This window comes from Watersipora subatra, chromosome 3 (assembly GCF_963576615.1).
Source record: "Watersipora subatra chromosome 3, tzWatSuba1.1, whole genome shotgun sequence".
Classification (NCBI taxonomy): domain Eukaryota; kingdom Metazoa; phylum Bryozoa; class Gymnolaemata; order Cheilostomatida; family Watersiporidae; genus Watersipora; species Watersipora subatra.
This window is the reverse complement of record NC_088710.1, coordinates 55384369-55399380: the sequence shown is the minus strand read 5'-3', so window position 1 is coordinate 55399380 and position 15012 is coordinate 55384369. Positions and strand designations below refer to the sequence as shown.

Genomic DNA, 15012 nt, shown 5'->3' with positions numbered 1-15012 from the left:
CCGATATGTTAGATACTAGTGAGTTTGAGTGAGGTTTTGTTAGAGCTGATATGTAAGATACCAGTGAGTTTGAGTGAGGTTTTGTTAGAGCTGATATGTAAGATACTAGTGAGTTTGAGTGAGGTTTTGTTAAAATGAACACTCTTCATCAATTTCCAAAAAAGTCTCAACTTGTCCTTGAATTCTGAAAACTTGGTACCCTGTTTTATGCTTGTATAAAAGGCAGTATATCACCATCCTTCAATGAATAATGTTATAGTCAACTGCACTGTCAGGGATCACAGCATCATAGAAATTGGCATAATATTGTTTTGCTTTATTTGCTTATTTGTTTGCATGAGCAGCACTCTGCAATAGCCAATACAGAAGGCAAAAATTCTGCTACATTACAACTTTGACATTACAACTTTGACAGAGACATACTGCTTGTACATTTTATATTAAATTTTATACAGTTTGAAATAAATTTTATAAATGTTTCATGAATCTGACATTTTTATGGTAAAATAGTTATTCTTACTGTCGCAAAAGGTAACGGAAACCTTTTGTTGGTTACAGAAGCACGATGACGCTGAGTGAAAAGTTCATTAAAATATAGCATACCGTAACAAATAACCTTAATTCTATTTTCACCCGCTTATTTTTCTGAACAAAATCATAGTTTCTGAAGTGTTCACTGTTCATCATACACAAATGAATTTTACAGTTACAGATAACTTGAAAGCTGAGGTTAAAGCATGTGGTTATACCATAGATATATAAACCTATCTTATATATATATATATTTATATATATATATATACATATATATATATATATATATATATATATATACATATATATATACATATATATATATATATATATATATATATATATATATATATATATATATATATATATATATATATATATATATATATATATATATATATATATATATATATATGGGTTATACAGATGTTTTTCCTGTTTCATTGTCTATGCTCTCACACATAACCATATTCTTAGCCCATTCTGCAGTTACTCCTCTCTAATTTGTGTATACTAGAATATCACTACACTTGGTGTTTTAGATACAATTGTGTCTTAAATTTGTCAGTTAAAATGTTAACTCTTTACAAATTATAGTCACATGTATAAGTGTACCCACTTATAACATTTCTTGAATATTTATATTTTAATTTTTCACCCATGTTTTTTTAACTTGGCAAAATTTTGGATATAAAGCGGTGAAACAATTGGCAGAGACAATCTATTGATAAATTTTCATCTCAGACCAAGTTTTAGCTGCAAGAACTTTTACCTAGCTGTTGAAAAAAAGGAGTTTTGTTTAATATTTTTGTGCTAGTGATAAGCTGTGTTTTTAAATTTTTAGTATGGGCTGAACTTGTTATCAGATGAGTTGTTCTTAGTGTTATAATAAAATATCATCTGTGGTCTAGTTCAAGTTGACCTTTAAGTGCTCTGGTTAACCTTCAGATAATCCAGCTATTAATGTTTTTGGAAGGGCTATTCTCACAAACTAGAGTCTCTGGGCCACAGGTGTTGAGGGACAATATAATTGTATTACCCTATTGATACGTTTAACAAACTATTTCAGCGTCATATTTTGTGCATGCGATCAGCGAGAGACTTTGTGCAAATGATCAAGATCATTGATTAAGATCAACTCAAATCAAATCTGTACGAGATGACTATAGACAGTACAATATGTATTTCTTGTTGATATTAGTCTCGCAGGCTCCTCTAATGCATGGAAACAGCCCAGGTATGCACCGCGGGTTAAACCTCAATCTATTGATGTGCCCATTTGTCTAATTGAGTAGGATTCTGCACGTGGATTGCATCATTCTCTTGAAACATCTTGTAATGATTTTCGTTTTAATGGTCTGTTTTTTTACATTAGCGGCGAGGAATTCGATTGCTAGTGGTTTCTTCATGACATTTATTTAGATATACAAGTAATGAAATATGACACTTGTGCTTTAAGATGGGGTTAGATATTCATGCTTCTAAATCGTCAATAATCAGCAAGTTTATCTCTGATATTAATCATATGTTATGGATTTTAGTCTCATCTTAAAATTCCTTGAGTTTAAAAGAAGCTATTAATTCAGCTTTTTTACCTCTAGAAATTAGGCAAAATGCTGTTTTTTTAACAATCACTGAAGTAAAAATGTGATTGAAAACCCAGTTATATGTCTGGTTTTGACAAACAAACATAGCCACGAGTTCTATCTGGGATAGGCTACTGTATAAAAGTATATGTGACACTTCCTCCAAGCCTCAAGAATGCTAAGACCTTGATCACAGGGTGCAATTGCGTGATATGTTCACACTATTGTGGTCTGCAAGCATTTTAGGCTTTTATTTATAAAAATTTATTTTATCTATGACACAAACTCTCAGCCTCAAAAATGTCTAAATTATTAGCCTTAGCTCCAACAAGCAGTATTTTCATCGGGCATCGAGGCCATTTAAGACCATATAATTCGTATGCAGTTGGCTTACGCATTTCATCAAGCGAAAATGACTGACGGAGGCTAAAGTTGCACAGTTTTATAACTGTAGAAGCTTCCTATCATAACTTAGCTAGTTGCACCTCCGGTAGTCTAAACAATAAAAGTTACAGAAGAAGGCTGTCAAACACGCTGACCTTCCTAGACTTGCAGCGACTGCACATAAAGCACTTGTGCTGTCTGAGTGCTGATGAGTGTTTTGCAAAGAATGGCTGAACTTCATGCTATCCTGTTAAATAACTTTCATATAAAATGACTTTCATAGAATGTTTTGTATTTTGATTATGTATAATCATTAGGCCTATACATTATTATAAATATTGTAGTAATCGCTATTACTATTATTATTATTATTATTTGACGACGCTCTGTTGGGCTCTCAATGTTTGAGTTGGCTAGAGTGTTTAATCGGGCATTGCCAAATTTTTAAAAGTAAATTTTGCTGGTGCAATGAGTGAAATAAATTGCACTTTAAAATTTCTTTTCTTTTTTGCTTTGTACTCAATTCCTAATTACTGGCACTTATTATTATTGTTAATATTATGATCATTATTGTAGACATGAGTTAAATGCTATTGATGGATAACCAAAAGCATGCACCTGCTGTTAGTTATACCTGAGTTCTATATTTTTATTATAGGAGGCTGATACAAGAGCACCTCAAGGAGCCATGGCTGCCGACAGCAGGCAGCCTGTAAAACCATTGCAATTCAATTCTACCACTGTTGGCATGTCTCAAATCAGCCCTCATGACTCTCTGGCTGTTGGCTCATCCAACTCAAAAGGTGGTACTGGCTATTTTCTGCGGTTTAACGACACGGAACGGCATGACTCATCTCCCGTAAAGAAAGAGTACAAACCTCTCCCCGTAGTTAAAAAACCTGCAGCATCACCCAAGAAGCCAATAGCTTCACCAAAAAGGCCAATTACTTCTCCAAAGAAGACTAATTCTTCCCCAAAAAAAATAACATCTAAATCCAAAGAGACAATGATCACTGGGAAAACAACTCCTCTATCTAAAACAACTTCCTCCCCTAAGAAAACTCCACCTCCAACTGCAAGCAAACCAAAAGGCTATACTGCTAAACAATTTTCAGCGAGCACTTCTGCAATGCCGAGAACACCGAAAGTGTTCAACCACAGCACCTCTGTCACTAAGGCAAACTCAAATGCAAAGAGCACTGTAACTTCTCCCAAAAAACAGGGACCAGCTGTTAAACCCAAGCCAGACATGAAGGCTAAAAGTAAAATTCCATCTGCTAGGGCCTCAGGCTTTACCACAAGAGGTAGAGCTGCTAAGCCAATTGTAAAAGATGGATTTAGAACTCGTAGTGTTTCTCCAAAGGTGCTGAAAAAAGAAGATGTTTTAGCATCGCAGCAATACAGAGAAGAGACCATTACTTATGTAGCTGACAAATGCAGCCAGCTGTTAAAAAACTTAGAGACAGACCGCGAACATATTTCCAAGTCGCTACCTATGCCATCTTCCTCATTAATTAGTTTTGAATTCAATTCACCAACCATATTGACTAATGGCAGCATTGCGACAGCAACAGATTCAGGAAGTGCAGAGACTGATGCTGCTCATTTTGTAAATATTGAGACTCCAGTTTTGTCAGCAGTTATATCTTATAGCAATGGGCCACATCTGGGGTCAGAGGTAAATACAGATGAAATGGATACCAAAGAGGCAGTTTCTGCAGACATTCCAACTAATACAAGTCCAATAGCTGATACGGATGAAAAGGAGAAGCCGATAGAGGAGATAACATCTGTTCAGGCTACTAATGACATTGCAAATGACAGTCCTGCGGCCAGTGGCAGTAGTCAGCCAATAATCTTCGAGAATTTGAACAAAAGAACAAACAATTATTCAAACAATAATTCGTCGGATGGCAGCGATAGTGGAGAGACTAGTAGACTAGTTGAGGCTAGGGTATTCATTGATTTAGACGAGAACAACCAAGTAAACAATTTGCCTGCTCATTGTCCAAAGGACAGTGATAGCGAGTTGACAAGTTTAAAAGGAGCGCAGGAAGCTGAAGTCGAGGACAGTCTAAACAGGGTAGGAGACACGAGTCAAGCATCTGACGGCAGTGTTTTACCTTCGTGTACATCGACTACTCCTCTGTTCTCTGATTTTCCTCGCGAAGATACCGAGCAGTCGAGCGCTGGTTGCCAAGAGTCACGCAATTTGACAAATAGCAGAGGAAAGAATTTAATTGTAGCGCTCGCAGAGAAATATTCCAACGGAGAAAATGAACCAGAGCGTGACAGTAATATAGGGGATGGCTCTGTCACTGGAGACTCAGTGACGGTTCAGTCGCCTGAAATAGAAGAAGAGAAGACTGAACTAGTTAACAGGCAGCGTGAAACAGAATACGAGCAGGAGGTGCCAACAGTTAGAAATACGATGGCTTCGTCCTGGATGGACCGCTTAAAGGAGGTGAGGACTTTATTGTTCATACGATGTTCTGTTTGAAAAGTCATTAACGCTGTCTGTGAGAATAGCATATGAAGTCAGATGTTTACAGAAACATTAGAGAGATAAATTTGTGTGAAACAGTTAAAAAAAATGCTTATACCTTTCGGATTGGTGTGAAGATAGTTTGTATATAACTCTCACTCATTAGCTTCTACCCGATGTTTGTGTTTGTTTGCTTGATGAATTGATACAATACAATGTGACTGGCAATTATTAGTAGATAATTGAATGCACTAGCTACATCATATCGCTAGACACCTTATCAGTTAGCGTGCAGGCTAGGCATCTTCCCACTGGTAGACGATTACTATGGAAATAAAGGTAGGCCTAAAGGCTGACTGAGCTGTGGACCACAAGCTATGGAATATGTAGAATATATTAGCATACTACTGAGCAAGGTTAGCTCAGTTCATTCATAGATATTCTATAAGTAGGATAAAGCGGCACATGGTGAGTCTCCTTTGTATTACTAACTCGGCTGCTGTAGGCAGATATACTTCCTTATATTGGAGTTTTAGAATGCACAGCTACAGAAGGCAGCGGAATTGATTTTTTCAGAAAATTCTAGAAGATATACTGTTTATGTTTATCCGATAAACAAAATGTATACAAAGAGTTTTCTTGGAACTGTATAGGATTTAGACAATGATGATGAGTGGTTGTCTGACGAGGAGGAAGAATTCCAGAGAGAGCAGGAGGCAAAACTTCAAGCTGCTCAGAAAAGAGCTTTAGCTGAGACCGAATCACTTTCCGATGAGGATCAGACACCCGAGCAATACCAACAAAGGTTCGAGCAAAAGTTCGACAAAGAAGACGATTGGTCTGATGAAGACGTAGGTTTTCAGGGTCGAAACGCTCCTCTACGTAAGAGTATGAACAGAGCTAGTTACAGCGCAGACGAGTCGTCAGAAGAGGAGATCATGATAACCAGCGCTCCTCAGCAACACCAAGAGCCTGGGCGGGAGGAAATGGGTAAGTTCCATGGTCTTAAGTAGAAATTTAAAATTTCCGAATGGGACAATAAAATATCCCAGACTAATAATGCTTTTCCCTGTCAAACTATGTAAATAACTCACTGATTAAAACTACTTTGGGGGTTAAAAGTTAGAGACAGAAGAGGAAGCTGAGACAGCTGAAGTCAAATATTTATGTAATGACACACCAACAGAATTAATTATGCATAACTGCGTACTAACACAGATATAGATTGTAAACTTTAAGTCCATGTGGCTTGGGAGTAAATGGATCAACAGCGACAGCATTTCGTTATCATATCATTCTTCATCAGAAAGTAAATAGAACAAAATCTACTTCTTAAACTGCCTTATCAGACGCTGTGCATAGTTGTATCCTAATCTCTCAGCCCGGCCTCCTCCCTCCCCCTCCCTCCGTCCCTGGTCATATACGTCTGGCATCTATTCATCGGTTTAGCGATTGCCCTTTTAAGTAAAATATATTTTTATGGAAAATTAGCGAGCGTTAAATAATGCGATTAGCATGCAAGACAGGTGATGGTATGGCTGCACGTGTGCTTGTCAGGGCTTAAAAGAAAATATCAAACCCGGACTCCTAAGAACTGCAGCACCTAATAGCCTGTGACATAGCCATTCGACTAGCTAATAAATTATATTTATTTCAGAGCCACCTGTTTCATTTTTCTTATGAAGTAATACATTATAAACCATAAATTTAAAGTTTACAAGAGATTTAAGTGATGTTATGTCATGTGGTGGTTAGAAGGACCTTAAAACTCGACAGCTAGGTTATATTTGTCGAGCTACAAGCTGAAATTTATTGAAACATTTATCTAGTAAGTGAGTCACTAACACTCCGCAGATATAGTCATAACTTATTGGAATGTATCAGTGATGGACTGATTGATGGTGTCAGGCCAGGCACTTGCTGTAGGTAGGTCATGCGTGGTTGGATTTATCCAGCAATAGTTTCTCGTTAACTTTCCTCCCTTTTCACTCACATCAAAGAGTTACATTGACAATTAGTGACAAGGTCTTTTTGCTCGTTGTGCGATCGTTGTACTGTGATAAAGCAGCATCGTAGGTCATCAGTTGGAGCCTGCTGACTTGCTTAGAAATGAGAGCGAAGCCAAAGAGAGCTCAAAACAATTCGTTGTATCTTTCTACATAACAAAAATAGCAGTTTGTATAAAGTACCACATATCTAAATAAAGAATAGTGGAAATGGGTTTCGGTTCTAAGAGGTTCCCTCTGACCTGTCATACATGAATGTGGCAACAGTGAAACCCGAGTAAAATGTTTTCAAGTATAGTTAGTATACCTTTTCATATCTTTCCATTGCTGTTATATCTTAGTTTAAGAGTGTATTTATCAAACATGACAAGGTTTTACAATGATTTACTTATTCCTCTTGTCGTCTCATATCTGTATCTTTATTAACACGACTAGGCAATGCAGAGAAACTATCAATAAATTAGCTTTCTATAATAACGACGAACCTCTTCGCCCTATCCTTTCCATCGCAAGATATAGTGGTAGTTATTATACAAGTTCAATTCTGATGCCATATCTTTGTTATGATTAATCGGCTTTGTGCCAAATTTAAGAAGCTATTAGCTATCAGCCACTTCCTGAACAGAATATTGACACTTAGTAAAAAGATTTTAACCTATCGTGGGGGTCCTACCACACAAAGTTGTCGTCAGAATAGTCACTTTTAAAATCCTTGTCGTCACTTTTAAAATCACGTTCGTCACTTTTAAAATCACTGTCACCTTTTTCAAGTTGGTAACCAAAACAACCTCTTTCTTCGCATTCGTTATTTTAATACAAATATCCATTTTGGTGGCACTGGGTTGCATTAAAAACCTGAAACTTGCTCAGTTTGAACTTCTGCTAACCAAAAGCATGGCTCAACCAGCGACCTTCACAAACTTATTAGTGATGTTTGGGAGAGATGCTGATTACTCCGCGAAGAGTGACAGCCGTCTTAGGTTTTTAGGGCTACATTTCTTGTCCTGAAAATAGACCGAGATTGTCTATGATAATCACTGCCAGTCACAGACTTGGAAACGGATTTGCTGTCATTGTCGTGGCATTACATTGCTGTTCACTTTAATTATTTGGCAGTCTTTAAATGCTGGGCCAGATGCTTCAAACCAGAACTAGTGAAGTTTTGGTTGACCGTGTTGATTTTGGGCAAATAATAAGTTAGTAAAGGTACGGCTACACGTAACAAATTTTTCGTTGGTTCTAAGCGAAATCACGAAATGATTGAAACACACAGAATTATTCCGCGCTGCTAGAATCGTGCTAGTGAGCACGATTCCAGCAGCTTTTGCAATTAGTATAGTCCAAGAGACGTATAATTACACACAATAAAAGTATAAGTGCAATTCAACATAGTACACACGATGCAACTGCTTAGATCGCGTTATTGTATGCATTTATTGTTTGGACGCTGTAGCTACAAATTGTTTATACTTATTTATATTTCCTTTTCAGCAGCAAAAGTTTTGTGGTAAAAAATGTTGCCGTCTTTAGCACAATCAAGTCGGTTGTTTCGTATTTACTATGGTGAAATTTCTTAATATTTTTTTTGCGTGTCGCATTCTGTTCTCGGACTACATATATCTTAAAATTAGCAAGATTCGTGCTCGTTAACCAACAATAGCGCAACTTAAACAGTTATATCGTGTGTTCTATGTTGAATTGCTTTCGTACTTTTATTGTGTGTCGCGATACATGTCTTGGACTATACTAATTGCTAAATCTGCTAGAATCGTGCTCGCTAATAATTTGTTTAATCTTTTAAAAGCGTTTTGTCGACGAACTCGGTGGGCATGCACAGCTCAAATAATTCTGTGAATTTCGACCGATTAATTCTGCGTTTTTCGTGATTTCGGTCAGAACTCCGAACCAATGAAAAATTCGTTACGTGTAGCCGTACCTTTAGTAATCCTACTTACACAATTATCGTCACCTACATTGATAAATGGTCGTCTCGTCTGTCACTTTTTAAATATCCCTGTTGTCGGGTCGTCAGAATCGTCACAAAACATGGGAGGACCCCCTATCGTTTCGCTCAGCGGACTTATAGACTGTGTGTAGGGACAGCTGATGCCTTTTTTACTATATGAAGATTATCAACATTTCATAATATATAATCTTACTATTGCAGACATGATGGTGAAAAAGAATTTGGCTTACGTTAATTCTAACGACCTTGACCAGATGGATATCATGACCTCTGACCTTGATATTCCTGAATCACAACTGAAACTTCCGGTAAGCACTATCGAGTTAGACCTCTGTACAGCTGTTTTTTTAAAGAAGTGAGCTGTATGTTCCGTAAGTTTTCTCTGCCGTTTTATACCTCAGTCAAGAGGAAACCCTCTTTTTCAACTTTCAACAGCAGTCATTATCATTCTGGTTGCTAAGGCTTTCCTGCCGCTCGGCTAAATGACGCTGTTTTTATGCGTGGCCTCTGCTTGTGATATGCGAGTACGGAATATACTTAAAAATTTGCGGCCTAACTACACACGGAGGCCTTATCATCCCCAAGGATTAAAATAACTGCTCCAGGAAATGCATGAGTTAATCTGTTGCCAATCGGTTTTCATTCTGCCAACTATGCTGAAGCCTCGTATGTTGTTTCAGAATTGATGCTTTTGTTAAACTGATTGATTGGTGACATCCCCATTCCAAATCTCCAAATCTCACGAATTATCCCATAGTCTTTACTAGCCTCTCATGGCTAGAGTATAATTCTGTATTATTGCTTGCAATAGCTTGTACAGCCCTCATGTCCTTCGTGAGAGCGTTTCTATATTTCACCCTGTCATCCACTTGGCGCTGCGCGTATGATATACACGCGGAGTAAGTCCCCTTCTGGTCTTTGTTCTGCGGAGTATGTAATTTAACTCATCGTATATTGATAGTCCTTAAGTTTTTGGTGGTTCTATGGAGACAAAAGAAGTGTAACAACAGGCCTTTGGAATGTGACACATTTGTAACACTAATTTTATGACATCACTAGCTAGTTTATAACTTTTATTACCAATCAGGCATGATAGAGTCTCCATTCCAGATGAGAGTAAATTATGACAATAGACACTCAGTGTTAAGGATACTCAGTGCTGTAGATACTCAGTGCTGTAGATACTCAGTGCTGTAGGTACTCGGTGCTGTAGGTACTCGGTGCTGTAGATACTCGGTGCTGTAGATACTCGGTGCTGTAGACACTCGGTGCTGTAGATACTCGGTGCTGTAGACACTCGGTGCTGTAGATACTCAGTGCTGTAAATACTCGGTGCTGTAGATACTCGGTGCTGTAGATAATCAGTGCTGTAGATACTCAGTTCTGTAGGTACTCGGTGCTGTAGACATTCGATGTTGTGAACATTCGGTCTTTCAATGATCGCATCAGTGTAGTCGCAACAGATAACATAAGTGAAAAATGGCTGTAGTTTGCGCAGTTAATCATCATATTTCTTCATATATATATATATATATATATATATATATAGATATATATATAACTAAAGATGTTTTAATGAGTCAATCGTAAAACGGAAGTTTCAATTTTCATCAATGCACGCCAGGTTTTTAGCCAAGGCTTGTCAATGAAATATATTGAGCAATATACCTGCTTTGCATTCTGTTAGTGGAATCACATTCCATAATACTTGTGTGAGCTCTTACTATGTGGAGGAACTAAAATGACAATGTCTGGGAATTAACTCTAATAAACTCAGTTATCCACTGGCATAGCCTCAATGCATCTTTAACACTCTAACCATTATGACAGCAATTTTGGCTATGCTTCTACTGCGTAATCTTAATTATAAAGTTTTGCTGAAGAGATCAATGCTGGGTTATGATGGCTTTGTTGTTCTATCGGCTTCAGCTGAAAGGAGACATTGTGGTTTAGTTAGATGTAACCATACACTAGGAGTAGGAAGAGAACAGTAAATTATATGCTGTGTGTTTTATGGACGCTAGCTCTAAATTCTCACTAAGTAGCGATAAACCAAGTAGCTTGTTAGGATATATTGGCTATATTCTTGTTAGTGTATAGGCCTATTGGCTATATTCTTACGCATAATCAGCATTCTCTTTTAGCCGACTGACTCTGCAGAGTCACTTAGATTTTGTATTTGTTCATGTATTCGCTCATTGCACAACAATGGATACACAGCTCACCAGCCTCCATCAACTTGTACTAACTTGTGTGTCGAAGCTCTATAACGTATGATCATAATGTAATGCCTGCTCATGACAACCGTGTTTCAAACTGAATTATTGATCATTAACATCAATGCGTTTGAATGTTTTTGTCAAGCGACCAGAACTTGTAATTAAAGTAGTACACCTAAAACTTGTGTGCTCCTTAAAGCAGATGGTAAACAAGATACGATGGTATAATTAATTCACATTCCATGACACGGCTAATCCACAAGTCAAGTTTTATTACTCACAAATTTTGATCGAACGTTTCATACTTGCGAAAGATGGAAACGGCGCTTGTGAATGATGCGCAAGAAGAGGACATTTTAAACATTTTTCACACTTCATTATTCCTATTTTGAAAGTGTGCTGCTTATTGAGACAAGAGTGCACCGCTATGACCTCTGGTGTAAAATTCCTTATATTTTTTAACAAAGCACCCTGCGTTAATTCATAACACGCGAATGTTCATTGAAACGCTCTAAGCACGGTAACTCAACGTGCGCACAATTCCAAATCCGTGTTATCGGTAAAATGGAAACGGTGATTGGTGTCTATACATTCTTTTACAACTATAATGTAACGCTCCTAGATACTCTAGTAGTCTATGAGTCAGACCCTGCAACCACTTGGCTTTTGTCCAGTAAATTAGGTCATGCTACAAACAGTTGTTTTCATTTTTGGCTGTGATGATCATATGCACAAAAGTGTGGATATGAGACAAACTTGAAAACAACATGCGCTACACTGTGATTGGCCAGCAAATATGCAGACAATTAATTTTGCAAATAAGAGATTTTTAATTAAATTTAAGGGAAGTATCCATCGTTTTTTACGTCATCAAGCCGTTTGCACATGCCCTCGTTCACGAAAAATCCACCATATTTGTAGAAAATGATCATTTTTCTTTTATTTAATAGTACTTTTTGGTGTTGTTTTGATACTATAATAAAAAATTTGCAAACAAAAGCATCGTTTTCCAAAATTCATTGCAAAAGCTTCGTGTTTTTAACGATAAAATTGTCTATAAAGATGGCCGACAACGATAAAATGACATCACGAAAAAACGAAGGCTTGTGATATTTCTATAAGAAATATAAATTTCTCAACATCTGTAACAATGAGTAATCAATGTTATTCAGACTTTCAGAGACGGATATTTATAGCTGGTTTCTAGATGCAGACTTTTGAGATGTTGTCTTCAAAACGTATTGAAAAATTTGTCTTTTCTTTGGAAGATCAATATTCAATCATATACATGCGCTGTGCCTTCGTAGCCTTTCAGACAAATAGGTAACATACATGTACATATGAATGGAATTTACAAGGAGTATCATAATTCATTGAAGCAAAAATAAATTGTATAACATTATTCAAAAGATATTCAAACTAAAAATGGGTAAATCCATTCTGAACAAAAAAACAAAAAACTTGAAGTATAGGTTATAAATTATTAAAAAAATTAATATTACTATGTTTTGTGCTCATCAAATATTCGAAATATATCACAAGTTGACAAAAATGTTTATAGCTCTCAAAATATAAGTTGAGGGTATTTATTTCTCAAGATTGAGCGATGCTCTCACTAAAAAACATTTCTTTTTCATGGCTCAAAGTTTTAAAAATGTTCACACCAGAGAATTTTTTAAACTATATAGAAACGCAGCAGATATGTAAGCTTCGTGTCACAATTTATCACATAAGTGTTTTCTACACCTAAAAGCCACAATCAAGCCACAATTACATCTTTGCTATTTCTGCAAAACAAAAAATTTACGTTTTTTTAATGCCATTTAACCATTTGAACTCTGGCCGGTCTTGCCAATGCGTATCAGTATCCCTGGGCAATTTTTCCAATAATAGAAAGTTTTGAAACTTTTATTGAATATATCTAAACATGCTCATAATCCAATTATATTTGGTCAAACATCGATAAAAAGTCTGGCAACACACAGTAAATATCACCATAGAGAAAAAAGTGTTTCACAGTTTTACAGGCTTGAACCATAAAAATCCGTACGATTTTAAAAACTTCTCAAAATCTTTATAGTAGCATCATATTCATCGAGCACAAGTTCATCATCGTCTTATGAGTCAAAATAACCTGAAAAATCATGGTTGGTATCACATAATTCATCATCTGCAGCCCAATCATCCATGACATACAAACAAACGAATCGTATCAAGTTTTTTGCTATATCGCCTCAGTAAAATGGTTAACATAACAAAGGAAGTACATGTAGATATTTGAAAACGTTTAAAATTGGAAGCAAAACTTCTGGTCTAACGCCCTGTGCAAGAATTAAATTGGTTAGTTTTCACTGTTACTTAGCAACAGCATTTGTAAGCAGATCCATGTAGATGCCGGTATTCCGGTATTAGGGTTTCTAACACCCTACGCAATGTCAAAATACCGGCATCAGGGTTCAAAGGGTTAATGGCCGTTAGGTCATATGTGGTTTAGCTCAACATTTCACCAGTAGCTAGACCAGTAGACAGGGGGTTGTGGTGCTAGACTGGCCTGATATCAGGTGATGTTAATGGTTATGCATATTCAGTGATGAGCTCTAATCGTCTTTCACAACTTCTTTTATTATGGTAGATTATGTTCTAAAAGATTATTGGATTATTCTAATGCTGACACAAGATTAGCTGTCAAAATGAGACTACTGTTATTGCGTGAACATCGTATTTCAATGAAGTACGGCATACCAAATAGGTGTTATCATATAAATCAACCACTCTATGGATGTAGTGCTCTATTATGAGATCTTTGTATCATACCATGAAAACCACTCTATGAATGGATTACTCAATAGTGAGACCTCTGCATCATAACATGAAAATGACTCCATGAATGGGCCATATTTTTATAACTCTGTATCATATTTCATAAATGGCTTTATGATATTAGCGCTCTATAGATGGAACACTGTAAGATCTGCTTGTATGAAGAGCGAAGAGAGTTAGTCTATTTATTCTATGTATGCTAGAAAATAGTTTACATGAAATTCATCATTAGAACACGCTGGTATGCATTATTAGTTCCACATTGATTCCTGGCGATAACGATAACGCACTACTGTTCCAAAACCATATTCATAGCAGTTACTATTATGCCCTTGCAGGATGGTGTTGGAGAATTTGTGCAAGCAGGAGATGAATCCTACGACTATGAAAAAACTCATGACATGGAAGCAAAGGAGGACAGTGACAATGAAGATCACCCCGAGGTAAATGCCTCATTATTGCGCTTGTATTCAATGGGTAGCTTTGGTATTACCTTACAGGAGGCTAAGAGTAACACTTCAAGCGCTAACAAACATTCCGCAGTATATTGCTGACCACAAAAAGTTAGTTGAAGACGTTTGTTGTGGTTTGCTACACAACCTGTTTTGATCTGTCTCTTTAGATCTTCATGTATGCAGCGGCTTATTTACTGTTTTTATTGGGCAAATGATGAGGATTTGGAATTGTGTGCACAATGAGTTACCTTGTGATAAGGGTTACAATGGACATTCCCATATTGTGGATTAACGCAGGCGCTTTGTTAAAATAGATAAAGATATCTACTCCAGAGTTCAAAGTGGCGCATTCAAAACTGCTCAAATAAAAATAGCAATGATTGAAGTGTGTAAAAAGTGTAAAATGTAGCTTGTGCTACATTTCCTTGCTCTTCACTCTCTTATTTACAAATGCTGCTTCCATTTTTCGCCAGCATGAAACATTCAGTGAAAATTTGTGAGTAATAAAACATGTTTGATGTGTAGATTTTTGCTGGTTTCAGCTTGCGGATGACGCC

At 36.7% G+C, this 15012-nt stretch overlaps 2 protein-coding genes across 8 annotated transcripts in view; both read left to right on the top strand.

Annotated features, from left to right (window-relative positions):
* Positions 1–1756: 1756 nt before the first annotated feature.
* Positions 1757–4807, top strand: LOC137390755 (probable serine/threonine-protein kinase nek3). The gene is made up of 3 exons (XM_068077077.1): positions 1757–1771; positions 3163–4587; positions 4751–4807. Exons 1-3 carry the CDS (start codon positions 1757–1759, stop codon positions 4805–4807), a joined length of 1497 nt encoding a protein of 498 aa, XP_067933178.1.
* Positions 4508–15012, top strand: part of LOC137389913 (microtubule-associated protein futsch-like) — a 34743-nt gene continuing 24238 nt past the window's right edge. For 2 of the 7 annotated variants that reach the window (XM_068076091.1, XM_068076086.1), the window contains exons 1-4: positions 4510–4968; positions 5643–5979; positions 9163–9269; positions 14339–14443. In XM_068076091.1, coding sequence (XP_067932192.1) covers positions 4936–4968; positions 5643–5979; positions 9163–9269; positions 14339–14443 — 582 coding nt within the window. In that variant the 5' untranslated portion in view covers positions 4510–4935. Of the gene's footprint in view, positions 4969–5272; positions 5329–5642; positions 5980–9162; positions 9270–14338; positions 14444–15012 lie in introns of those variants that run through there. The other 5 variants (XM_068076087.1, XM_068076090.1, XM_068076092.1 and 2 more) reach the window with 5 other exon arrangements.